This window comes from Alligator sinensis, unplaced genomic scaffold (assembly GCF_000455745.1).
Source record: "Alligator sinensis unplaced genomic scaffold, ASM45574v1 scaffold456_3, whole genome shotgun sequence".
Taxonomy (NCBI): Eukaryota; Metazoa; Chordata; order Crocodylia; family Alligatoridae; genus Alligator; species Alligator sinensis.
In genome coordinates this window covers 1,301,477-1,328,217 of record NW_005842211.1, presented here as the reverse complement: position 1 = coordinate 1,328,217, position 26,741 = coordinate 1,301,477, and the positions used below count along the sequence as shown (strand labels likewise).

General features: G+C 41.4%; 1 protein-coding gene across 1 annotated transcript in view; it reads right to left on the bottom strand.

The window, feature by feature from the left end:
- ADCY1 (adenylate cyclase 1) overlaps positions 1–26,741 on the bottom strand; it is a 253,736-nt gene that overhangs the window by 101,283 nt on the left and 125,712 nt on the right. Inside the window, exons 5-6 of the mRNA XM_025207825.1 lie at positions 25,979–26,090; positions 10,546–10,673 (exon numbers count right to left, since the gene is read on the bottom strand). Coding sequence (XP_025063610.1) covers positions 10,546–10,673; positions 25,979–26,090 — 240 coding nt within the window. The remainder of the gene's footprint in view (positions 1–10,545; positions 10,674–25,978; positions 26,091–26,741) is intronic.

Below are 26,741 nucleotides of genomic sequence, written 5' to 3'. Positions count from 1 at the left end.
GCTCTTCTTATTAGAATTGAGAGGCCAAGAATTATTTGCCATAAATATTCAGTGAATAATATTAAATGATAAATAAGTTCATGCAAAATCTCCAGCTGTTCATAGACAACCTGAGAATAGACAAAAAAAGTTGAAGTTCACCAAATGAAATTATGCACTACTAATTATTCACTCCACAGCTCAATCATTATGCAGGCTGCTGTTTTCCACATGATAACACACAAAAACTGGATCCAGTAAAAGAAATTGCAATTCACTTTCATGAACATGGGGCACTTCGACGTTATGTAAGTCATTATGGCCTCTGCTACCCCTTTACCGTTAGTTATGTGCTTGGCTACAAATATTTCATTTCCTTATACTGTACCAAATGATCAAACTTATTTTAAAGCATCTGATTAACAGCTGTCAGATGTTTTAGCCAAATTCAGCTTATGCTGAATCTGAAATGACAAAAGAGAAGTAAGTATGCTCTCTCAGGATGCAAACACAGTCATTCACCAAACCTGGTCTATATTCACATGGCTTATTTTAAGTCAGTGTTTCTCAACCCATGAGTCACGACCCAAGAAAACAAGAAAATATGAGGGGTTGTGAACAAACTTTAAAAAATGGATCAACAAACTTTAAAAATGGATTATCCTTTAGAGGAGAAAAATGAAGGAAACTGTGGGTTTCCCTTTGCAGGCTGGCAGGTTCTGGCCTGCAAGGGGCTGCTTGGGGGAAGTGGGAGGAGGGTGATCAGGCAGGAGGCGCCACTTGCATGTGCATCCATACACATACATGTGGCAGCCAGGCAATGTAGAGAGCAGCTCCCCACAGGTAAGTCTATGGGGAAGAGGGGAGGGCATAGATGGCATTGTCAGGGGGGTGAAGGGGCAACACTGCCTTCCACCACACCTCTTCTCCAGGGTACAGCCATGGCCAGGCCATGGTGAAAGGGTGGAGCCGTGGCCTGGTATGTGAGGGGTTGGCAGTGGGGAAAGTTGAGGGCAGCAAAGCCCACCCGCTGTCCATTACTCCTTGCGCTGCTGGTGGCATAGCTGGCATGGGAGTCCTGATGGCAGCAGCAGCAATGACTCTCACCACCCTGTTCTGCCCTCCTGTGCTGAGTTCCATCCACTGGGCCACAGAGGCAGTTCCTACCCATGTTGGTCCATCCAGGCTGCAGCCCCATGCCCACTGTGAGTGCACAAATCTGGGGGGACATGTGTCCCCCACACACCCACCCCCTGCCCCATACACTGGGGGGAGGCTTGGGACTGGGGGCAAGGGGTAGCAGGTCAGGAGTGAGGGGCACCAGCGGGGGTGCAAGGCTGTGGGTTGGGAGTGAGAAGCACTGGCAGGGCCCAAGGGCTGGTTTTCTACTTGAACTATTTATTTGGTCAGGACTGGCCACTGATAGTTATAAATGGGTCTTGGTACAAAAAAGGTTGAGAACCACTGCTTAAGCTACACAAATATAGACTGAGAATGGTGTGTGCAGTCATTTGCTGCCCCTAGGAGTCGTGTGAGAAAACTGGTGTAACTCAGGGGTCAGGTGTAGGGTAGGTGGGACTAGTAGGGGCCAGCAGTTCCACAGGAAGGGAGCTGGTGGGTCTGTGAAGGGTTGCCCAGTTGATGGTCTAAAATATCCCAGTGAGGGGTAGGAAGGGGGCTGGAAACAGCTCAGCCCCAGAGCTGGGGAAAGCAGCTGGGCTTGCCGAGCCCTGAAACTGTGCTGCAACCACATACATGAGATGTTAATCCAATCTTAGTCTAAATTAGTACATCTACTCAGGTGAACTTAGATTGGGTCCACCGTCTTTTGGTGATTAAAGCCTTTTGCATGGTGTATGATTGGGCATTTAGATTGACCCTGGTTAGTTCAATCTAAATGCAATGTCAGTACATACTGTAAGTTATTTAGGGAATCCAAATTTTTCATTTTCTAAGTCTAAAAACACCAGAAAAATTTATTTCTATTAAGTCAGAGACAAGCTTTTACAGCTATTCAGCACTATGCATGCAAATAAAGTCTTCCAAATACCAGTAGGTGCTAATGTCCCTTAATTATAAGAAAAACTTTTCTATCCCTTGAAGTTGTATATTTATAACCATAAAAATAATTATCAGTTAGTTCTTGGATGCTAATCTAAATGGTCCTTACTCATTTCCAGATTACCTGGAAAAATCTTAATTAATTTGCTAACCTCTCTTGCAGATGCCATTCTGGGAGGATATTTATTTTGTTGATATGAGTGTTCCCAGTACAAAGAACATAACATTAATGAGTGAAACTTCTATAATTATACACCAGTTTTTTACTGGTAAACAAGAGCAATGGGAAACAGGTGATAAAAAGGAAATATAAATGGAAAAAGAGGAAGAAAAAGAATCCCTCTACAATCTCTATCAGGTTATTTCAGGTTCATAATTAGTGCTGTGCGAAATTTGGCAGCCATTTCGTTTTAGAGGTGTTTTGGGCCATTTCGGTGCCCAACACACTGAATCCAAAACAAAATGGAAAATGAAACAAAATGGAAGGCTCTGAAACATCTCCGGAGCCTCCCGGGGGGAGCGGGCCCCTGGATCCATGTGCTGGATGACAGCAGGCTGCCGCAAGTGACATGAATTTTGCTTTGAACAATTTGAAGTGCAGTTTCACAAAAACCCCTGCACCTATTTCCTTGAAGCTTGGCAGGATCATGCCCTCAGAAGGGGCTACCATTCCTGCAGTTTTCATCTGAATCAGCCAAAAAATGACAAAGTTATAGGTATTTTAGGGATTCCCCATTATAGTCTAAGGCCGAATCTCTGAAACAGTAACAAAATTCCAAAACAGTTTCAGCTGAATCAAATCAATGCAGCGATCTGAAACACTGAATTGAATCACTGTCCCTCTAAAATGGCCGAATTGGAATCAGAACAGAGCCCTTTTGCACAGCCCTAGTGATAATGTGAGGGTAGTTCAATAAAAACCAGGTACAGACATTACACTTACCAGTATAAGTGATCGGAAACTGGTCTACTATACTGAGAACAGAAGTTTGGCATGCATAGACTGGCTTAAAAATGTTGGAACCCAGTTTAAGATTTACCCTCCTCACTAAAGGGTGAAGGTGCGTTTTGTTTGCTACCAATCTAAACTATACCGTTTACAGAAAACCTTACAACTTAGATTGATTCAACTTTGGGCTTTTTTTAATGTCTGTACCTAGCCAACGTGTTACTTTTGCTGATTAAATGAATTCACAGAGGTACACAGCAGCATAAGATCATAAGAACTGCTATTTATTGGGTTGGACGACAGGCCCATCTTGCCCCGTAACCTGTGTCGCACTGTGGCAGAGAGAGGCTGCAGAAAGAAAGAGCGAACTGGGTATGACCAGGGTTTTTTCCAGTGTTCCTCTCTCATTTGCAACCTCCAGCATTTAAAGGTATAGGAAGTTTGATTCAGAGACTGTATCCTTAATGCCCATGCAAGCTTAACAAGCTTAAAAAGAGTGTGACCCAAAAAAGGTTGAGAACTACTTGCTATACTATACTTTAGACTGGTCTTTTAAAGGCAAACCTTAGTTGCATCCATTAACACAAAGACAGGATTTAAAAAAATAGAAGCCTAATCTGAGACACCTAAATACATATTTAGGCATCTAAATAAATTGCCTGTTTTTCAGAAGTGCTGAGTGCTCAGCAGTTCCCACTAGGTGCATTTACAGGTATGCTTTCCTGAGGAGCTGACTAATTCGCTCAGCAATAAAGCATCACAGTCTACATGTGTGCTGTTATTAGGACACAGTAATTGAATTAACTCTGCCACAGGATAGTACTGATGGGGACAGCACTATCCTACAGCGGAGTAATTATGTGCGATAACATGTGTAGACTGTGACAGGGGCTGACTAGGGCATGAGGGTGCTAAAGTGCAGGGACTGCCTGCTGCTTAGCTTCGCACTTTAGCAAGCTCATGCTCCAGTCAGCGCCTCTACCACCCACTGCTGCCACCCGGAGCCCAGGGCTGACAACTCAGTCTCCCTGCTAGCTCAGGGCTGCTCCACTTGGGCTCAAAGTGCTGCAGTCCTGGGCACACATGCAGATACTGCATCCAGAAGCAGCTGACTCTGGCACAAACTGCACCAGAATTTATTTCTGTGCCTTAATTGCATGTGTAGATGCACCCACTGAGGTCAACTGTATTCTGATCCACAGCATTTACAAGACTATTGACAATTTATCATTCATTTCTAAAGTCTGGCTGGAATACAGGCTGGAAGATTATCACTCTTGCAAACAAAATACAAAAGCAGGTATGAACCATCCCATGGTCAGGAACTCAGAGGTTGAACTTTATTCTCTTTAACTGAAAATATTCCTCTGCTGAATTAGAGTTGTAAATGTTACCCACTAGCCCTTCTCCAGTTCTCTCATATTAAGAGCATATTTGTTCAGAAACACGTGAGGTCATGCCAGGGTTGAAAATAGGGCGAGGCTGGAATTCACTGCGTTACAACTGTTTTGCTTCCTTGAGTTCATAAGATATCATTGGCAGACAAATGTAAAATCAGCTTCTCATTTACCCCATGGTAAAGCAAGCCTCCTAGCAACCCAGGGTATGAAGACTGTAAAGGTGGCAAGATGGCTTAATGCCACCCCAATATACACATTCATCTCCTCCATTCCTACCAGAGATTCTGGGAGGTAGGACCTTTACCTTTCACTGTGAGCCCATTAGCACTCACAAGTTAAACAGACTGGGAGAGCACTGGGAGTCTGCCCCAGCAACATCTAGAGTTAAGTGCTGGAACCATTGCCAATCTTTCAGGTGATAACATATTTCTCTCCAAGCGGGTGCTGCACTGTCCTCAGGTATAATGTTGGGGAATACTGTAATATGAAAGGTGCCATCTATCTGAAGGGATGTATACTTAAAGGTAATGACTAAAGATACCTGAACACTTTCCACATGTTTATGGATGTTCATTCCAGTGTTCTGGCAAAATTCCAAGTCTAATATTTATATTCTACTTACCCAAAGTCTGTCTTCATTTTCCATTGGAGAGACTATCCTTCACTTCCTGGCCTGTGGCACTAAGTGCTTTTAAATACACTTTTCATCCCCTGAGAAACCGTATTTGTGTACTGAGTGAAGGGTTTCTTTAGATGCAACTTGTATATCATTTTGTGAGGAAAGATGCGTGTCATTATTTGCTGTTAAACACTCATAAATCACCCCCTCTAAACCAGGCTGAGGCTCCAACTTATAGCCAACTTTACCTAGGCAAGGAGGAAAACCAGTAGCAACACTTGACAACATGGAAGTTGTCATAATAAATGCAACCTTTTGGACATTTTAAGGTGATGTTAAATATTATGGGGGACTGGAATAATATAGGAAATTCATAATATAGGAAATGATTTAAGTATGATGAAAATGATTTAAATATTGGAGATGGATAATGACACCTTACATATGCCAATGAAATGCTAACAAGTCAGTTTAATGAGTATGACAGTGAAGAGTTATGGTGAAGTTCACCTCATGCAGAGGGTCAACACCAGGTCTATACAACACTCATTTCCAATTTACTTTCACTACCGACTGGGACGCAACTTGTACCTAGTCCTGATTCTATACGTATGCATAGGGATGGATTTTGCTCCTTTTTTAGGGGCAAAATGCAGGCAAAACAAGGAGAAGCATACAGCACTATAGGAATTTTAAAGTCACAGAAGAGATGCATCACACACAGTACCCATAGTTTAATATTGGCAGCGTGTTTGGAGAGATTACTCCAAGGAAGACAGAGGAAATTGGAAGGATGACAGGAAGATTTCTGAGACATTTGTCAGAAAGAAATTTGTCTTTGAGACTCCCAAAAATGTGCTAAATCTGATGGTCTGATAGCTTTAGTCTTATGGTAAGAAGAAGCACACCATCAAATGGCACTGAAATGCAGGGCCATATTTAGAGTCATTTAAAGAAAGAACATCCTCACAGAAGTTTTAAAAGATGAGCACATATTTTTAGTTAGCTCATATTCATTTATTACACCCAAGCAATTGAGAAAGATTGAGGGTCCACTTTTCTAGGCACTAAAACACTATAGCAAATAGTCTCTGTCCCAAAAAGTTTTCAATCTAAGAGCCTGATTCAAGTGCTAGTGCATGTACTCACTATTCAGACATGTGAATAGCTCACTGGAATCAGCGGAACTACTTGTGTGCATATCTGTTTGCTGCATCAAAAACTAAAAGCATGTCTTTATCATGAGCCTGGAGAGCATGTCTTTCGAGCAGCCATGGTCACCACCTCCCCCACACACTCTCAAGATGTCTGTCTCAGGTATGCTTGAGAGCCACAGCAAAGGATGCTCCTAGAATCCACATGCTCCGGGGTGGAGGGGGAGGTGTTTTCATTAGGATAGCTCTCAGGAACTGCTCTAATTAAAATGCCCTCAGCCAACACACGTCTAGGAGTGGGATGGGTAGGCGGGCTGGGGCCAAGGCCTGGATCACAAGGCAGTGACAGTGTGGGGCTGGAGCCTGAGACAGAGCTGCGATCTGCTCCCCGCACATCCCTGCCCGCAGAATCTGTGCCTGTCACAGGGACATGTGAGGAGGGGATCATGGCTCTACCCCAGGTCCTGGCCCATGCTGTCACTGCCCCACAATCCCAGCTCTGTGGTGTCAGCACCTTGCAATACCAGACCTGCACTGTCACCACCCCCATGATCCCAGCCCTATGCTGTCACCACCCCAAGATCCTGGCCCTAGTCCCGCAATCCAGGCCCTGACCCAAGCTCCACAGTCCTGTCCTGTCCCCAGATGTTGATCTCTGCCCACCCACAGCCCCATCTCATCTACCCTGCCGAGTGTGCCTTGCCTACGGGGGGTTCTCCATGGAGACCCACTGTGCCCACAGGGTGCAAGGAGGACAGGTTGGAGTTCCTGGGCAGTGGGGCTGAGTCTGACTTCGGTGGTGTATAGGCCATGGCCCAGATAGGATCAATTTTCTCCCTCAGGAGCCTCCCCACCACACTGGACCAGGACAGCACCAACCACCTCCCACCCCACCTCACAACAACTCATCCAAACTCCTTATCTGGCCCTTCAAGCTCAAATAATTGCTTACCCCTGATTGAGGGACAAACATTTTCTAAACTTGGTCTCTTCCCAGAGATGAAAACTTTTTAAAGCTCCAATAAATTCTGTTCAACTGCTACTGAGTTGTCTTTGCATCAAGACAACTGGTTTAGCGATGTGTTCTAATCAAAATATCTGCTGACCGTAATCCAGCTACTTCTGAACAAATGATACTCACACTGAAGCCAAAGGAAATCTAGAATGGACTTCAAAGGCAACACCACCTGGGATTCCCATCACTGTTTTCTGACATGATCAGAATGAATACATTAGTTTAACTGAGAGGGGACATACACATCAACCAAGATGTCTAGAATCTGCTACTCACAAAAGTTGTTCCGCTGAAAATCACTGGGATTGCATATTTGTAAAGACGTAGTATCAGCTTCTATCATTTAAACACTCCTACATCTGATACCATTAATACTTCTCCATCAACCTTGACTTTTCCTCCTTTTGTCCTCTCCTGTCATCTCTAATGCATGCACTGCACACACTTTTCTAATTTATAAACCATGTCAAAAAGAAAATGCTGAAATTACCAGTTAATTATCTTCTACCATGAATTCTAACTGAATGTGCCCAGATAATATACAGCAGCCCATCTGTTTCATTCCTTCTGTTATAATTTAAACTTTTAGTGAAATGTACATTATCATGATAGTAGACAATAAAAAAGAACATTTTATTTCTAATATTAGCAAAACTGAGATTTCCAAAAAGAAGGCATGCCAAGTAGTGATCTCAATACAGAATGGATACTAGATTCCTCCTCCAAGGAAGCCTAATGATCTATTTTTATATGTTAGTATACATGTATACAGTGTATACATACAGTGACATTTTTACTGTATACTGTTTACATATAGTGGCATTTTTTGTTAAATGTTTGTATACAAAAGCATACAAGTGTATGCTGATTGGCCTGTGATATTCAAGGGATCTGCAGGCTTGGAAAGGCAAACTGTTACTTCCCTAGGGGAAAATCCATGCCTCAAGAAAAAAAAGTGGTGAAAAGTTAACATTTTCTACAACTCCAAAGGTTTTTTTTTTTTTATACAGATCTTATGTCTAAAAACTATGTATAGACTACAGGATATTGTAAAGGTTTTTTGGCACACCATTTCAGCTCATTTTGCTTATAGATGGCAAGGCTACTAGTAACCTTGCCATCTATACTTGCCAACTGGTGTGGGTATATGAGTAGATCACTCCATGAGGGCCACTAACACCTTCATTCTACACCATACCATTGTGCATTTTTTCTAAGATCTTGTCTATGAAAGCAGGGCGTGCAACATCCTCTGAGCTTGTCTCTTCTTTGCTTCCACTGACAAAATCAGAAATTTTGTATGTTTGATGTAGTAGGTTTGGAGTGTTGATATAGCTTGGAATCTGGGGTTAAGCACATGTAGGCTAGGGACAGACATTCAAAAAGCCTGAGCCTGAATTGATTCAATCTTCGCAGGTTAGTCTAACCTGGCTAGGATGAATCACTTTGTAACTATACAGACATCCCAGAAATGCCAGCACATGCTTGCAGTGGCTTTGGCTAGAAGCTGGGAGGCACTAGAGCAACCCTCCCTTCCCTTGCACAGAACTGAGCTGAAGGGGGTGTGGCCAGGCCCTAGCAGGACACTGATTAGCCCAGTAAGGAGTTGATAACAGTGTTTATCACCCCCTAACTCAGTGTTTATCACCCCATTAAAAAAATAACAAAGGGACATTACCAGCTACCAGTTGATTCTGCCTGTTGATTCAGCAGGGACCATAACCAACATGTGGTCTGCTAGCTAATACACAGACACCTCTCTACAAGGGAGAGGGGAGGTGGGAATTCCTGCTTAGCAGGGAGTGGTGAGGTGGGGGGAGCAGCCCACAGTCTTGTGGGAGCTGCAGCCAGGGAGCAGAGGAGAGGGGCCAGCCTTGCTGTGGAGCAGAGAGCCTCGCCCAGCCCAGAGAGCATGCTGGGATGCTTGGGGAGTGTGATTTAGCTTACACCAGCAAGGGGTCTGGGACAGACACTGTATAAACCGGTTTGACCCAAATCGGTTAAGTCTGATACTTCACTCAACCAGGTTTATCTCAAACTGGTTTCAGCCATTTTCAAACTGGTTTGTGGGCACTGAATATCTGTTCTGTTATAGGTTTAAACCAATTTCTGATCACGTAAACTGGTTTATGTGTAATGTCTGTCCGTACCCAGGGAGTGAAAGTGGTTTGGCTCAGGATGATTTAATCCTTCCACAAGACTCAGGTCTAGGGAATTTACAAGAATCAAAGACTTTTGGGTGATATCACCGTGTACAATACAATAAGCAGCATTAACTGGTCTCCACTGCTTTAATCAGAAACACCGAACTCAGAAATACAATGAACATAATTGAACTACCTTTAAAAAGCATTCAATAGAAAACATCCCAAATTTGAAGGATGGCAGTCAGACTTCATTTTGGGTTTGGAGTACAAGCCATTTCCCCAAAGGGAAGGTGAGATGCTCTCATTTCAAGACTTTAAAGTTTATGAGATATCAGTCCTTACACTTGCTATAGACCAAGAGCTGCTAATATGGACTAAAATATTTTGTTTTCCCTCCAGAAAGCAAGTTCCTAGCATAACATCTATGTACTTCTCATATAGCAAAACCAAAATATCTAGCCCAAATGCACCAAATACACTGCTCATAAAAATAAATCAATTGGTGTGGGCACATGACCACATGAACAACCAATAGATATACTATAAAAATATTATACATGCAGTAGTAAAAAGACACAAGATTCTCCCCCTCTCCCTCTCCCCCCCCACTCCAGCCTCAGCATGTAAAATACATCTCTATATCCTGCTTAGAAATTAATAGCTCATTCAAAATTCTCTCACATTCACATCTTGCCTTTTGGTAAAATAACAATCATTGGAGAGCTCTCAAGCATAACAATACTTTTCTGAAAGGCAATATGAATTTCACATTGTATTTCTGAAAGGCAAAATAAATTAAAGGTTTAAAAACAGACAAGAAAGAAAAATCAGTGAACAATTGATTTGGGAATATATACATACATCACAATCAGCTTTGAATGTATAGAGAGGTGTGGGTGAACAGAACAGCTTTAACATTCTACAAATGGGAACCAGATTCTCTTCTCCTGGGTTCAATCTACATTACTACAGCAAATGGTAATAGGAGTACTTCATGACTCCCCTTTAGTGTAGTTGTTCACATACTAACTCTCTCACACACACAAACATACTTTTTTCATTAGACTGAATAAATAGAGTGGAAAAAATCTGTGCCTAAAATGCCACAATGTAAAAATATATATAATGACAAGTGAAATACTCCATGCTACCATAAATCATGATCACTACAAAGATGTTACAGGGATATTCAATCTTGAATGCAACATATGAGATACTTACGTGATGGTGTCAATCATATCCAGTCCCATTTCAACACAGCAGTGAGCATGGTCGGTTTTGGGCTGGGTCAGTCCAGATACACAGTAGTAACAGTCCCCCAGGATTTTTATTCTTCTGCAATGGTTTTCCTTTGATAAAATAGATAGGAAGAGAGATATTTTAAGATTTACAACACAAATTATATATTTCTGCATAGAAAATTGTGTTTCACTGCACTAAACTATATAAAATTCATGAATCATGGAAACCTGATCCTGAACTTCCATCTTCTGTACATAGAAGAAGGGATCACTTCAGCATTTCTTGGTTGGGCATCAACCAAACCAATTTATAATTCCAGATTGCAGGTTAATATTCCATGATAATACAATTAACATGAGAGGTCCCCAGAACAAAACTCCAGACCTAAGCATCCCCAATCATCAATTAAAATGGACCTATACTTTTCAGACTGACAGCATTCTTGTACCAGTACAAATCCAAAGACTGGAACAAAGCAATTTTTAAATGTTATGGAAAGGTTGGATTAAGAAGTATTTGGCCTTCAAATGGATTTCTAGTTTACAAATGTATATATGTATATGACAGATGAACTGTCCACATTACCATGCTCCTTCCTAGTTTAAATGTGAGAACATAACAGATTGTCAAATTAGAAGGTGAAATCATCTTTAGCTGCATTGCTATGGAATTTGTCTCATAATTTGCACAAACTGGCAAATTTCTTCAGCAGCAGTAATATGGCCAGATCTATCTTCTAAGGAAATAAATGGAGATAGTGACAGCTTCATTAATTGCAGCAGCACTTCTACCACTTCCCAGCTGGGGCATTTCTCAGCTACGATGAATCATCCCAGGAACCAAGATACTCCTATGATTCCTTTCACTGGCCATGGTAGATGTTATTTAGTGATCCAATACCACTCATTCAGCTAGGCCTATACACACAGGCCCTTACTGAAATTATTACCCATATAACTATAATTATCCCATTCAAATGGCAAACAAATTGGAAAAACTTATTAAGGAGGCCATCATTTGCAAGCCGGAAATGAACGGGGTGCTAAGAACCAATCAGCATGGCTTTGTTGAGGGTAGATCATGCCTGACAAACCTTGTGTCCTTCTATGACCAGGTAACTAGCCATCTGGATGAGGGACACTTGGTGGACATGAGCTACTTAGACTTCAGTAAAGCCTTTGATTCGGTTTCCCACAGGATTCTCTCAAACAAACTTGAAGGTGCTGGACTTGAACAGTCCTCAGTGAGGTGGGTAGACAATTGGCTCAGAGGCTGCTCCCAGCATGTGGTAATTGATGAGCTGGCCTCCTCCTAGAAAGCTGTCTCCAGTGGTGTCCCCCAGGGATGTGTGCTTGGACCCGTTCTCTTTAATACATCCATCAATGATCTGGATGAGGGAGTGGAAAGCTCAATTATTAAGTATGGGGATGACCCCATGCTGTGGAGAAATGCAGGGACACTGGAGGAAAGGGCCAGGATCCAGGAAGACCTCAACAAGCTGGACTCTTGAGCGAAGAAGAATCAGATGAGATTTAACACAGGTAAGTGCAAAGTCCTTCACCTGGAAAAACCTTCACCACAACTACACGATGGGTGGTGGCTCACCGGCTGGCACAGAATCTGAGCGAGACCTGGCAGTTACAATCGACCGGAAGAGGAATATGAGCCAACAGTGTGATGAGGTCTCTAGGAAAGCAAACAGAGCTCTGGCGTGTATTAGCCGATGTGTGTCCAGTAGATCCAGGGAGGTGCTTCTCCTTTTCTATTTGGTACTGGTGAGGCCTCAGCTTGAGTACTGTGTCCAGTTCTGGGCATCGCACTTCCAGAGGGACATGGATAAGCTCGAGAGAGTACAAAGAAGGGCCACCCATATGGCCAAAGGCATGGAGGATAAGTCCTACAAGGAGAGACTCAGGGAACTGGACCCATTCAGGCTGAGTAGGAGAAGGCTGAGAGGTGACCTGATGGCTGCCTACAAGTATATCAGGGGAGAACACAAAGATCTGGGGGAGCAACTTTTCAGGAGGGCACCTCAAGGGAGGACAAGGACAAATAGACATAAGTTTATAGACAGCAAATTTAGGCTAGACATAAGGATGAACTTTTTCTCTGTAAGGGTCTCTAGAATCTGGAACATACTCCCACCAGAGGTGGTGCAGTCAGCATCATTGGAGGTATTCAATAAGAGGCTGGATAGGCACCTTGCTGAGCTGGTCTAAGCCCAACAACTTCCTGCCGACAGCAAGGGACTGGACTTGATGATCCTATGGGTCCCTTCCAGTTCTACAATTCTATGATTCTATGTGTAGTTTGTAGCCAGTAGCTGCCTGTTTGACCTAACCTGAAGTCATCCTAAAGACAGACATTTTAGAAATATGGAATATAGACACTACAACAGTTAAATGACCAACATTCTCCCCTCATTACAAAATGATTTGTTGAAAATACTTTTCCTTTAAAAAAGCCAAAGGCAGGGGGGAGGAGAGGGGAATGAATGTGATAGGTGTACTGCATAGATCCAAATTTGATAAGGGAAGGCACTAAATTATTACCTCCATCATGGTGGCAGAATCCAACCAACCTGGATATTTTCAAATGCAGCCAACAAGGTGTAAAAATAGAGTTTGGTCTATGACCACTTTTAGTACATCAGCTATAATTCAGGAAGGAAAAATAAAATACTAGGTTTTTTGGTTTGATTGATTGGTTTTTGGTATTTGAAATGTAGCCATGTCTCTTCTATTCATCTTGGTGGAAGACATCTAGCTAAATCACCAGCATTATTTGAAAATCTCCACTATGTTCTTCACCTGCTGTTTCCCTCATTTTATTTATAACCAGGGATCCTGGTTTTCTCTGATAAAAAATAACAAATTCTCTGACAAACAAAAAAGAAAAAAAAAAAATCGCAAATTTGCTGACAAAACCCCCCAAATCCATTTAAAAGCTCCCTGCAGCCTTCCCTAACCCTGCTGGTGCCCCTCACCCCACCCTGATGTCTCCCCCAGCCCTGCTGGTGCCCCTCACTCACCCTCACAACAGCCCCCCCACCCTACTCATGCCTCTTGCCTCCCACCCACAGCCTTTGCCCCCAGCCCTACCAGAGGGGGCCCCCAGCTACCAGGGATATGGGGCCATGGACCCAAGTCTGCAGCTCCATGCCCCAAACAGCAGGCGACTATAGTAGAAGCAGCACGAGCAGCTCCTCCACTGCTTCTGTGAGCTCAGGCAGGGCTGGGACCAGCTTCTGGCTCCCCCCCAGCCATGCCAGAGGGTAGCCCAGTCCCCTGCAAGCCCCAGTTACTGCACAGCCTCCAGGAGCGAAGTGAGGCTGAGCTAAGCCAAGCAGTGGCTGACTGAGCGCCTCAGGCCCCGCCCTTCTTCCTCCCCCTTTCCCTTCCCCTCCCCCTCCCCCTCTGGGCAGGTCTGGGGGTTTCCCACCCTGTTTGCAAACAGGTCTTGCAAGCTGGAGCTCAACCAGCCTGCAGAGCTCTTTGCAAAACCAGGGAATCCACGGGTTTCTCTGCTAAAAGGAGAGATCCACATTTGCTCTGATAAGAAGGGGAAATCTGTGGTTTTCTCTGTTTTTCCATAGGAAACAGAAAACCCAGATCCCTGTTTATAACAAATGATTGCTATATAGTGATCTCTAGCAAAATGTTTGTTTATCCCTGCTTACCCTGTGAAGTTGATTTCTAGGGCTGACTACCAGTAAGTATTCACAAAAATGAATTTTTAAATTGATAAGCAAATTAACAAAACCAACCTTTTCCCTTTCCTCATTTTCATTGAGATGCCCAGAAAACATGATTTCACAAAACTCCAATCATGGCAGTTATAAATTCAAGGCACAGTTGATGCCAGCAGCTTCTGTTTAAAAAGTTGATAATTTTGGGTTCATATACATAATGGAAAGAGCCGGGACCTCTTAGCATTTATAGTGCATTGAGCTAGCCAGTTAGGTTGCCCACCTGTGGGGTTTTATGGAGATAATGCCAAAATGAGCTGCAAAGAGTTCCTTCTGGGCAAGAGAACACTTAATTTGTATCAGGTGGAGACCTAACTCTTCAGAATTAGATAGCAGACTATTTGAAGCTGCTAAATAACTTGCTTTACATTTTCCACTGAGTGCTTTATAAATCATTTCCTCTATCCATTTTGTGGAATAAAGTAAGATGTTGCAATTCCAAAAGGATTCTTTTCTGCTCCCTCCCTCTGCTGCCCTACCATCTCTTGCAAAAATAGTCTTGTCTCATGCTCAAAGGCTATTAAAAAAAAAACCAAAAAAAACCCCAAAAGGAACAGAATTCACAGACCATGTAACAAGACAGAAGCAAAGTAGTACCAAAGTTTAAGGAACTCTTAGACCTCAATTCAGCAAAGCACTAAAGCATGTGATTAGGATTCTCTTGAATAGAGATACTTTACTGGATCAGTGGTTACAACTATAACTGAGGGCTTGAATAGATAATAAGCTTATACCAGTACCATGTAGCCTTCGCACAGGGTAAAGAAAAAAAAGGGCAGACAGACAATGGTACCTACAAGAGTTACATTTAGATCAAACTCTTCAAGATTAGGTTGATCTAAATCAAGGGCAGGCAATTATTTTGACAGGAAGGCCAATTAATGGGTTTTGGTGGGCTGCCAAGGACCACAAAGATAGCCCCGCACCTTGACAGGTGCCTCACTTCATGGTCACTGGCTCAGGGCCAGAAGTCCTGCCTCTAATCCCTGACCTTTGCCACTAGAAGCCCTTTCCCTTGCCCCCAGAAGTACTTCTTTGTGGGGGTGGGGGGGGTTGCCATTTTGGAACTGGAAGAAAAACTGTAGACTAAAAGAATCAAACATCTAGTATACCTTATTTTAATTTTATTTAAAAATATTTTTGTTTTGATTTGTGTGTTTACATAGTGTATATAGAGGCAGTTGCATAATAGCTCAAAATACAGTCTTATTCTTGTATATTGTGTGTATGTGAGGGGGTAAGGGGTTATATGTGGGGGTTGTGGGTGGGGCGTGGGCGGGATGTCGGGGCTGTGTGTCGGTATGGTTGGTCAGGTGTATGGGTATGTGTTGGGGAAGGTGGAGTGAGCAGTTGGGGTGGGGGTATGTCTTAAATTATCTAAAAATTGACATATCTGATCTAAGTTACTTCACCTTAGGATCTGAAATTTAGATCAACCTGCATAAACCCTTCCAAAATAGTTCAACCCAGTCTAGTGAACACATGTGCTCACACCACAACCCTGGGGCTAGGAAAAGCCAGCCACTCACCCCAACTCTGTGACTGTGCTGTTCTACCCCTTCCTGAAACAGGAACTCCCTGCCCTCCTTTAACCTACCAGCTTCTCCTCGCTCCTCCCTTCCCCCCACCATGTTGCTTATCCCAGACTTGCTTCCAAGGGCTCTAATCATTTGTGTTGCCCTGTGTTGGACTCTTTCTAATCCATTCAAGTCCTTAAAGTGTGGGGCCAAAAACTGGAGACAGTACTGCAAATGAGGCCTCACTAGTGCTAAACAGAGTGAAAGCCACTTCTACTGGCTTTCAAGTAATATTCCTGCTAATACAACCCAGTATGCTGTTGGCTTTTTTGGCAACAAGAGCTTACTTTTATCTTATATTTAGATTATGGTCCACTTTAACCCCAAGGTCCCTCTCTGCAGTACTTCAGCTCAGCCAATAATTTCCCGGTCTGTTCTGTACACGCAATTATTCCATCCCAAGTGCAGGACTTGGCACTTGTCCTTGTTGAATCTCATCTGATTGACTGCAAATCATTTTTCCAGTCTATCCAGGTCTTAGCCCTGCCCTCCAGGGTATCTAGAATTTGACCCAACTAGGTGTCATCTGCAAATCTGCTGCATGTGCACTCAAACCTATCACCCAAATCATTAATAAAGATGCTTAACAAAACCAAATCCATCGTGTCTGGAAGGAGGAACAAGACATGTGTGTCTTAATGATTTGTTTCCCCCAGCAACAAATGTTCTAAGGCCTATGTTATCTCAAGTTCCTTTTGTTATATGCAGGCCTCTGTCTGGAACTCTGTGAATGTATCAGAAATATAGAGGATAAAACCATAACTGGGTAACAATTTGAGATTTTCAGAAAGTTTTACATTCTTAATGAGAATACAGTAGAACAACTAACATTCATATAATAATAGAAAATTAGGGTTGGAAGGGACCTCAGGAGGTCATCTGATGCAACCCCTTACTCAAATCAGGACCATCCCCAACTAGATCATCCCACCCAGGGCTTTGTTTAGACAGGTCCTAAAAACCTCTAAAGATGGAAATTCCACAGCCTCTCTGGATAGGCTGTTCCAGTGATTCACTACTCTCCTTGTGAGAAAGTTTTTTTCCTAACAACCTAAACTTCCCGTCCTGCAACTTGAAACCATTGCTTCTTGTTCTCTCATCTGCCACCACTGAGAACAGTTTAGCTCCATTAAATTCCCCCTCAGTCTTCTCTTCCCCACACTAAATAAGCACAGTTCTGTCATCCTGTCCTCAGAAGTTATGTGCCAAAGGCCCCTAACCATTTTTGTTTCCCTCCACTGGACTCTCCAATTTGTCCACAAAATTTGCTGATGAGAAATGCAAAACTAAACACATTGGTAGGAAGTCTCTGAAGAATTCAGACATCTCCTTAAATTTTTAACTAACTGCCACCACTCAGAAAAAAAAATCCAGTAATCAGTGCAATGAAAGAGATGCACATTGAATGGAACAAGGAATGTGGAAAATGTAGCAGAAATACCTAAGGTAACAAAAACAACAAGAAAAATGAAAAGAAAAGTGAAAGTGGCTTTATTTTGTCTATAATAATGGCTCTTAACCTGTTTAGACTCAAGACATCCCTGAACATGTGCCTGGGGCCACAGCACATTGAGCCAGGTTGGAGCAGGGAATCTGGGGGGGGGGTGTCAGCTGGTCAGCCTGGAGCTGCTCCAATCTGGCTCAATGTGCTGCAGAGGGGCTGGCTGGGGTAGGAGGGTGCTCCAGTATGGGGCTAGCTGAGAGGCAACCCCTACACTGAAGCTTCTTTGTGTCCCAGCCAGCCCCATCAGTGTCTACATGTGCACATTACATAACTGTGCAGTAAATAACTCTACAGAAGGACAGTACTTATAAACACAAGTACTATCCTATGGTGGTGTTTATTAGTTTACTACAGCTTAATAGGGTTGTACATATAGATGTGGAGACTTTACTGTGGAGTTAATTAGGCAGACCCACAGTAAACATTTCATGTACACATGCCCATTATAAGAGGATTTCACTGCATCATGCTTATCACTGTGTATACATTTCTGCCAAATTGAATTTTGAGCTTTAGGGTTAAAAAAAAAGAGGGCTCTAGAAACCATTAGTGGAACTTAATGTCTTCATGACTAGCTTTACAAAGTTATGTTTGCTTTCTTCCATTTCCTAGTTTCATCCCTATAGAAAACCTAAGAACAAGCTGAATGTACTAGCCCACAGAGTTCAATTTAGCTGGATAATGGAGATATGATCATAGTGATAACAGTAAATATGGCCTTAAAAGGGAAGAAATTACTTTTCCTAAACATGGGAGGAATATTAAAAAAAGAAAAACAAATTTGACTCTAAAATACAAAGCTTCACAGTAAGTGGACTGAATGGGTTAGACAGGAGAAAATTGTCTCCAGTCAAGTGTATGTAAGTTTGTAATTCAGTAATGTGTCTGTGAAGATGAAATTTTGTCACTGTACCATCTTTTAGCAGTATGGGAATTATACCATGACTGAAAGCATATTATGATCACAATAAACAAAAGACATTTGGCTTCATAATATTTGTTAATTAGGTATAGAATCTAAGATAAACTAGTTGTTCTCATCCTTCATGTGTGGACAATCCTGCCCAGCATGATATTCCACTCCAACTAGTCAAAATGTAAGTTAACTATAATGAAAGGTCTAATGAATTGCTCTCTCTGAGGTTAAGAATCTATTTAACAGTCATATATGTTGCAGTCCTATTATAATACACTGTGGAAATACCAATTTACCATGGTTTACCTGTGTAAAATCAAAAACAAAAAAAACCCAATTAAAACAACATACTGCTATAAGAACTACAATATTTACTTGTCTTCTGTCACTCATGCACCTCAAATGGCAATTCACTGGTGATGTTCCATGGTCCCCATATAAAAAAATTCACAAAATATCAAGAAGGGTAGGGGTATGGGCTGGGAACTCAAATCTGAGAGATCAAGAAATACAGAGCATTTTCTAATAAGATTTTCTCATCACAGAAACAGCTGACTGAGCTGTATTGAAGCTTTCAAAAATGTCATGTTTAAGGAAAATTGCAGTGAGACAAAGGTTAATATTTTGGGGAAGAGATTGACTGGAAAGAGCACGTATCTTTTACATAATAAGCATTACAGAAATATTGTGAAATGAGAAAATATCAATGGGGTGCTATTATACCTGCCTATAAACTTTAAAGGATAGATTAAGTCAAAGAAATCATGCTGTATTGAAAATCTTCTGTCCAATCCCAGAGACAAAAGATTCCAAATGAAAAGAATCACAGCTGAAACTTTAAGAGATCTGTTTGAACTGATGCTTAGTGACCTTCACCTGCAGTTGAGAAAACCTAGTTCTGCTTCTGAGTTCAGGTAGTTAGCTGACTGGTGCCACCACTAGCCTAGAACAGTCAAGTAATTAGAGAACTTCCCCCAAAAGTAGAAGATCCACATTAACGCCCTCCATCTCTCCTGCCTTTTCAAGAAAGATCTATAAATCACCATGCTAGACTAAGCTAACTGGGGACACAATCCAGGCCTCCTGTTGCAGCTGTCACTAGACAGCCAAGAGTCAAGAGTTATGGGACAAGCTCTGTATTCCAGAGGTTACAGCACTCCCCTGTAAAAAAACTACTATAGAGTACATTTATAGAGGAATTACTCAACAGTAATTGGACTGCATTTACAAGCTTAGTGTCACTCAAGCATTTATGAGACAAAGCTGGATCTGGCCTATAAATCATAAGTTGTTGGAATACTATTAAAATTTTTGGACAAATTCTACAGCTTGTATCTAAGTGAGAAAAATGACTACAACGTGTGCAAGATAGTGAAGAGGAATTATGTCCTATAAATTTTCACCTTACCTCAACAAGCTCTAAACTCCTTACCTGGTTAATGTTAAGTCCCTCCCTATGTGAATGTTCTTGGTGTTCACTAGTACCACAAAGTAACATTCTCCACTTTCAACACTTAGGGCTTGTTGAAATGGGGATTTTAGCCCACAGTAAGCAGGGGTGTGAATTTATAGTAGTAGTGTAACTGAGCAAAAGTGACGGCAGTGGCAGTCATGGGCACTGGTTTTGGGGATGTGTGCGCAAAAAGGGAAGCTGCCTCACAGGTGGCTGGCCACACTGACATTACTGGCATTATGGCAGTTAGCACGGCCCTATGTGCTGCACGGGTGCCCAAGGTGCAGAGCCACCGCTTCTGATCTGCCGCATATTAGCTACTCCATATCAGCTCTTTGTGTGCACAGTTCTGAAGTAACAGCCTCAGGGGTTTGAAAAAGGAGTCGCTCCCAAGCACAAAAGCACTCGATGCACATTGAATAAAATTAAATTCACATTTTAGATTACTGGATACTAACCTTCTTGGGTAAATGAACCCTTACTATGAACTAAAAATCTGCACATGGGAAGTCACTGCAAAATCACTAACATACCCTAAATTTAAATCTTAGTGCACTCACTATGCACTAACCTGCCCATATAGAGAAGCCTACAAATAGGCTAAGGTAACTAAAATTATAATAATAGGAACTTTAATTATTGTCATATAAATTAGTTGCATTGGTCACATTTACAGAAGCAATTTAAAATAGTTGTTTTTTTGGAATAGTTAGTTCTAAAGCATATAAGAGGACAGGCTGTTCTTGAATCAATTCTTTCATGGTACTTAAGACCGCATTAAGGAGCAACTATTATTGAATTTCTGTGTAAGATCAACTACAATATACATTTATCATCTCTGAGGGAAGAAATGTAGCTCTGTGATGCTTAATTTCAGAAAGTGGAAATTCTTAATGTCACAAACCAAATTAAGTAGTGCCCATGTCACAAACAAGTAAAACCATTCAAAACAGTTTTAGTCTGCACTAGGTTAACTAAGAGTTAACTAACAAGAAGATAGTAACAGTTTTTTGCTGCGCATGTCAAAAAGAAATTTATAACTGCGACACCAATATGAAATAAAACTTAGCCTTCTGTGCTGTACATAAATCATTATAATTGGTCAAAGAAAACAAGGAGTGACCCTATGATAACACCTAGCGAAAAACCGCTATAGTAATTGGTGATTCTAATTAAATTTATGACGTGGCGAAAAGCAATTGGCTAGTACACAAACAAAACCCCGCTGCATTTTCGCGTAGTCAGGGAAGAGCGACTCCGTATACACCTGGAGACCTCTGACATAGGTGTTAGAGAAAACCGGCAATTTGATCACTTGCCAGTTCGTCCCCCCGTCTTCGACCTTCTCAGACGTAATCGACGACCCCGACCCGACAATTCTGCCCGACCAGTTTTGCGAACTGATTTACTTATGCAGACCAACCTACAAACCCTAAGCTGTAACTAACCAAGTATCTTTGACCTCCGTCTTTCACCACCTTGATGGAGTAAGTAAATAATCTTGCTTTGCAACCAATAAGCGTCTGCCTAATTAATTCCACTCCATGCGTCACAAGTACCCGCCTGACGGACCCTTAACTGCCCGGGTGGGAGTCAGGGAGAGCTGCTGGCCGGCTGCCCTGGGTCCCGACACTTAAAAGCGAGGAAGCTAATTGGGGAAAAAAGCCCTACACTCAAAAAATCAAGAAAGACTGCTTTATCATGGATTGTTTTGACAAAGTACTAGTGTCTGCATAAATCTAAAGGGAAAGGAAAAGGTAAGTAGTACATTGGCTATGGTAAATGGCAGGGTTCAAGAGGTTATGTAAACTAAACAAACTGCAGAAATCCAATTGTAGTGAAGGCATTAAAAAGGAAGATAAATTAAAACAAATAAGTCATAAGGAAGAAATTAGGTTCTGGGCTCAGATTAAAAAGAAAAATAGCTAAGTCTACAAACATAAACAAGACATTCTACAAGTATACCACATATGGGAAACCTATGGGAAGATCTACAAGAAAAGGGAACAATTAAAGAAGACTAAGAGATTGCTGATAAGCTACACGCTTTCTTTGCATCAGACTTCTTCACATACCATGTTGGGAAGATACCTATCCCAAACCTATTTAAGTTGGTCTAATAAAAGATATCAGATTCACCCAAAGAACCTTGTCTGCCTATATCCCAAACCTACATTTTTATTTGGTAATAAAACTGCACTGTTAACAAAAGATTACAAAAGAAGAGATGCTAGAAATGAATACATCAAACATCAACACATCACCCAATCCAGATGTCATATGTCCCACAAGACTGCCATTAAAGAAATCAAAAGTATGCCCTCCACTAAAATACAACATTCAATTGTACTCAGCCCACTGGAAAAAGAATTCAACAGAAATGAAAGTGTTAAAAGATTAAGAACATGGAACACTTTTGAAGAAAGACTGACTAGTTTTTACTTTAGGGAAGAGAAAACTAAGAAAAGACATAAAAAATCTATAATATGAAGACGGCAGATCAGAAACTTCTATTTACTTTCTGAAAAAAACAAACAGATAAGCAAGTAATGGGGGCAAAATTGAAACCTTGTGTGAATTTACATATATTCTACAATTTGACTTCAGAACTCACTGCTACAATTGTGAGGCAAAGAACCCAGAAAGATTAAAAAAAAAAATCAATATAAATGGATATAAAAATGTTCAAATTCCAATTGTTAAAAATGTACTTAGGAAGAGATATAAACCCTAATGCTTCAAAATATAAGCCAGTCTCTAAGAATTGGAGGATAGGAACAAATATATTTGGGTGCATACACTCATTTGCCACACCCAGTCTATGATCACAGGGGCTCACTTTAAGCCCCATAAATGTAGACTGGTAGTGGCATGTACAGGCATTTGGGATGGGGGAAGGGCAGGTGGGTTCATGGGAGCTAGCAGGTCCATGGGGCATGGGAGGTTGCTGGAACTGAATGTGGTCTAGTAGGTCTTGGGGGGGCGGGGTGATGTCCATCTGGGGTTGGGGGGTGCAGGGGACAAGAATAGCATGTTCCTGGGTTGCACTCCAAATGTGTAAAGACATTCACTAGATCAGACTAACCCATTCCTAACCTAAGCTGGTTCACTTCAGGTCAACTAACGTAGATCGGACCTGCCATTTTTTGCCCAATTTAACCTCCCTAAATGCTTGTATAATTAGACACTTAGATTGACTTAACCCTAGTTAGCAAATTATCATCCTAAGCCAGACATTACACTTTTACCAGTATAAGTAGAAACCAGTCTATACTCATAACAGAAGTTCAGCACACATAGGCTTCCTTAAAATGGCAGGTGATTAGGATTTTTTTTTTTTTACATTACTGTTATAATACAGGACAGTTACTTTACCAAGGGCTGTTGTAATTGCCACTTCCAGTTGACGTTCCTTCCTAAGAACTAACAACATACAGCATGCATGTTCATAGATCATGCTTCGGTAGCCATGGGGAACATACACACCACCATTAAGCTGTTCTAGATTTTCCGTGCATTTTCTTCCCTCCTCATCTTGACATTTAATGCATACCATTGTTTTCAACTATGACAGACTGAGGATTTGAGATAATCAGATGCAAAACTCCTCCAGTAGTCATGCTTATCAGCATCTCTGTGAAAAATCATGGATCACTGCCTGTTTCATCTGACTGCAACAGACGTGATTATAAGACTCCTTTTACTGCAGGAAAAATAAAAAAGGCATTTGTTCTCACTCATACCCTACTAAAGTACAGTGCATATTGGTTCACTGTGCATTGCTGGAAGGAAAGAGGAAAAAGATTTCTTTTCATGCTTAGAACAACATCTTCTACAAAAAGATTAGATTTTAGAAACCATTTAAATTAAATTGTTTCTAAAATCTAATCTTAAAAAGTTTATCAAATGGTTCATTGCTCCTATGTAGTCAATGAAATTCATATATGAAATGAAGGAGGGAATATAAGTTTTTAGGCCCTGACACTACAAATTACCTAAGTGTATGTGGATTGTTGGTTGCAGCCATGTTGGTCTAAGGACATAGGCAGACAAGGTTCTTTCAGTAGATGTGATATCTTTTACTAGACCAACCAGAGTCCAGTGGTGTTTCCTGTACTCTCCCAGGTAGAACAGAAACCAATATGAAAACACCTTTCATAGACCAGCCCACGAACTTCACTTCATAAATCTACTGGATGCAAAAAATCATGGACTAAATGCTGACATTGGATTTATGACATATTATAACCTGCCTGACATCTGATAACCCCAGGTAACCTGTCCACATTTTACCAGATACATTCTATCACCAATTCAACATTTCCTCTTCCCCCCCCTACCACCTACCTGTTTCACACCTATTGTCTCCCATTCCCTCTGATCCTCACTGCCACATATTTGCATTTTCACAGACCTTCATTTTGCATATTGGCTTCTATTCTACCCAGGACAGCACATAAAACACCACCAGATATCATTACTACCAACTCAACACAACAGAAACATCAAAATCCAGAGATCCTGAACATAACTATCACAAAATGAGATATCTCATGCAGTGCACTAAATCCGCTCATGGAAACTTGGTTGCTGAAATTAGATAACCATTCACTACACTTCAGAATAAATTCTCACAGAAAAATGATAAAGTGTAGAAACGCTCAAATCACCAGTGGGGGAACACTTTTCACACAACAATCACTCCATCTCTGCTTCTCAGTCCTCGTCCTCAAAAGAAACCTATGTAATACTTTGAGAAGGTGGGTCTGTGAACAAAAATGTTAAGTTAACTGGATGTTAAAATCCCTGAACTTAACATAGATAATGGTTTTATGACTCTTTACAGATTACCAGTCCCCTCTGCAAAATTTATTCAGAGATAACTATGGGATATTTTGCAGTTTTATTCCTTCTACGTAAATAGGTTTATCTAGCTCAGCTGTTTTAACTACTTCTAGCACCTTCTCTTTGTTCCACAGATTTACTGCCTACTTTCCTTAAGTGACCACTTTCATGTATTTAATGTATTTAATGGGGTAAAAGTAATTGTTCTATCTGGTATTTTAAACTGGTATTTTAAACTGACTATATTGTTGGTCCACTAAAAGATATTGCAAATAGATCCTGCTTTTTGCATGGTAAAACCTGATATTTTACAATTTGGTCCTTGCCACCTATGATGACTTCTATGCATCCCATGTTGCTCTCATCCTCCTAGGCAACAGAGAAAAAGTCCTCAACCCCACAAATATCACACGTAGCAGAAGACTTCTTCCAGTCTGTGAAACATTGCCATCTGTCTTCTCAGCAAGTACCTGAGCCAGGGAACCAGGGGTGAAAATACCCACAGACCTCAGTAATGGTGAGGATTGAGGGATTTGTTCTGAGAGAATGGGATAGTGTCCATGCAGAATAGATGCAAAATTGCATGCTCTCAGTTGCTGTGTGGAATCAGAATAGAAGATGCTTGGTTAGTGAATTGTTTGTGAAAGAGTGTTTCACTCATATTATTGAACATAATTGGGAACAGGAAATGAGAACTTATTTGGGCATCCTCATCCATCTATCCATCCCATCTCACATTGACTGCAAGTTCTCAGGTGTTATGGTGCTGTTGTATTCTAAGAATAAAGGATCTTACAGAGAAAAAACATGCCAGTCTTTATATTCTGTAACACATCTAGCATAATGTAAATGCTATGAGAAAATTTAAAATATTTTTAGTTATGTAGCAGCTACTATATCTACAGTTGTCTCTCTGATGGGTAACCAGAGTTTGAGACACAGGCAGTTGTTTGCGAGGAACCGAAGTATGACTCCCAATGCATATCACCAGTAGATTGCATTTTATATTTTGCATTTACCATTTTCCACGGTATTATTTTGTTTGTATTCATGGTAAAAATATTAGTATTTATCTTAATAGTTTTCTCCCCTATATACAAACAGGTTCAGTGAAGAGAACTGAGAACAAATATTTTTTTAAATATCCATTGTAGCTTCTTCCTTGACGGTTTAAATAGACTGCTTTATCTCAAGACTATGAAAGAGAACAGAAGAACAGAAGCCTAAATACTCATGATTTACGGACCCTGCAGTAGAAATTGGACTAGAAATTAGTCTATATCAGGTCTTTAACATATGAACTTCATGCAAATCATCATTATACTAAAAGCAATTTAAATTAAATTAAAAAAAAGAATGGCATGCTTACTGTGGCTAATTCATCAAACTTGCCAAAGAGTTCATTCAGAAGCTTCACCAGCTCTTGAGCAGTGCACTGTGATGCCAAACTAGTGAACCCCACTATGTCTGCAAACAAAATGCTGTAAAGAGAAGGAAGAAGACATGGAGACATTATTGCAGAACGTACCTTCATATTGTAATATTCTAATTATCTTCTTCTGTCTAGTAAATACAATTTAAACACAAATTCAGACAAATCCTGCAGTGCTATTCAGAAGACAAATTTCAAAGATTTAGTATTTTATCTTGTGGTTGAAAGTAGAGAGATTAGGAACCAGGAGGATCTGTGTTCTGTTTTCGAATCTACAGGAGATTTCCTGGGATATCAAGTTATTTATTTATAGCTATTTTATTTGTATTCCACCTCATGATGGCATCTGAGCTTCTTCCTGTCTTACATTTATTAATCCTCTGGGTACTTTAGGAGAAGGGGTACACTTCCTCATTTTACAGACAGGAAACAGTCATCATAGGCAGCGGAAGCGAGGGCTAAAGGGGCTTAACTCTCACCAAATGCAGAGCAGTGATAAGGCCACAAGGCAGCCTGGCCACAGGCTTCCAGCAGCTGCAGCAGGGGTGAGGAGGGAGTGGGAGTGGGGCCAGGGTTGGCGCTGCACAGCCAGGGCAGGGCAAGGTGTAGGATGAAGTCACAAGTGGCTTGTCTGGGGGATGCCCAGTACAGGGAGGGGGTGGCAGCTCCCACTGCCACTGAGGGCATGGGGAGGGGGGGG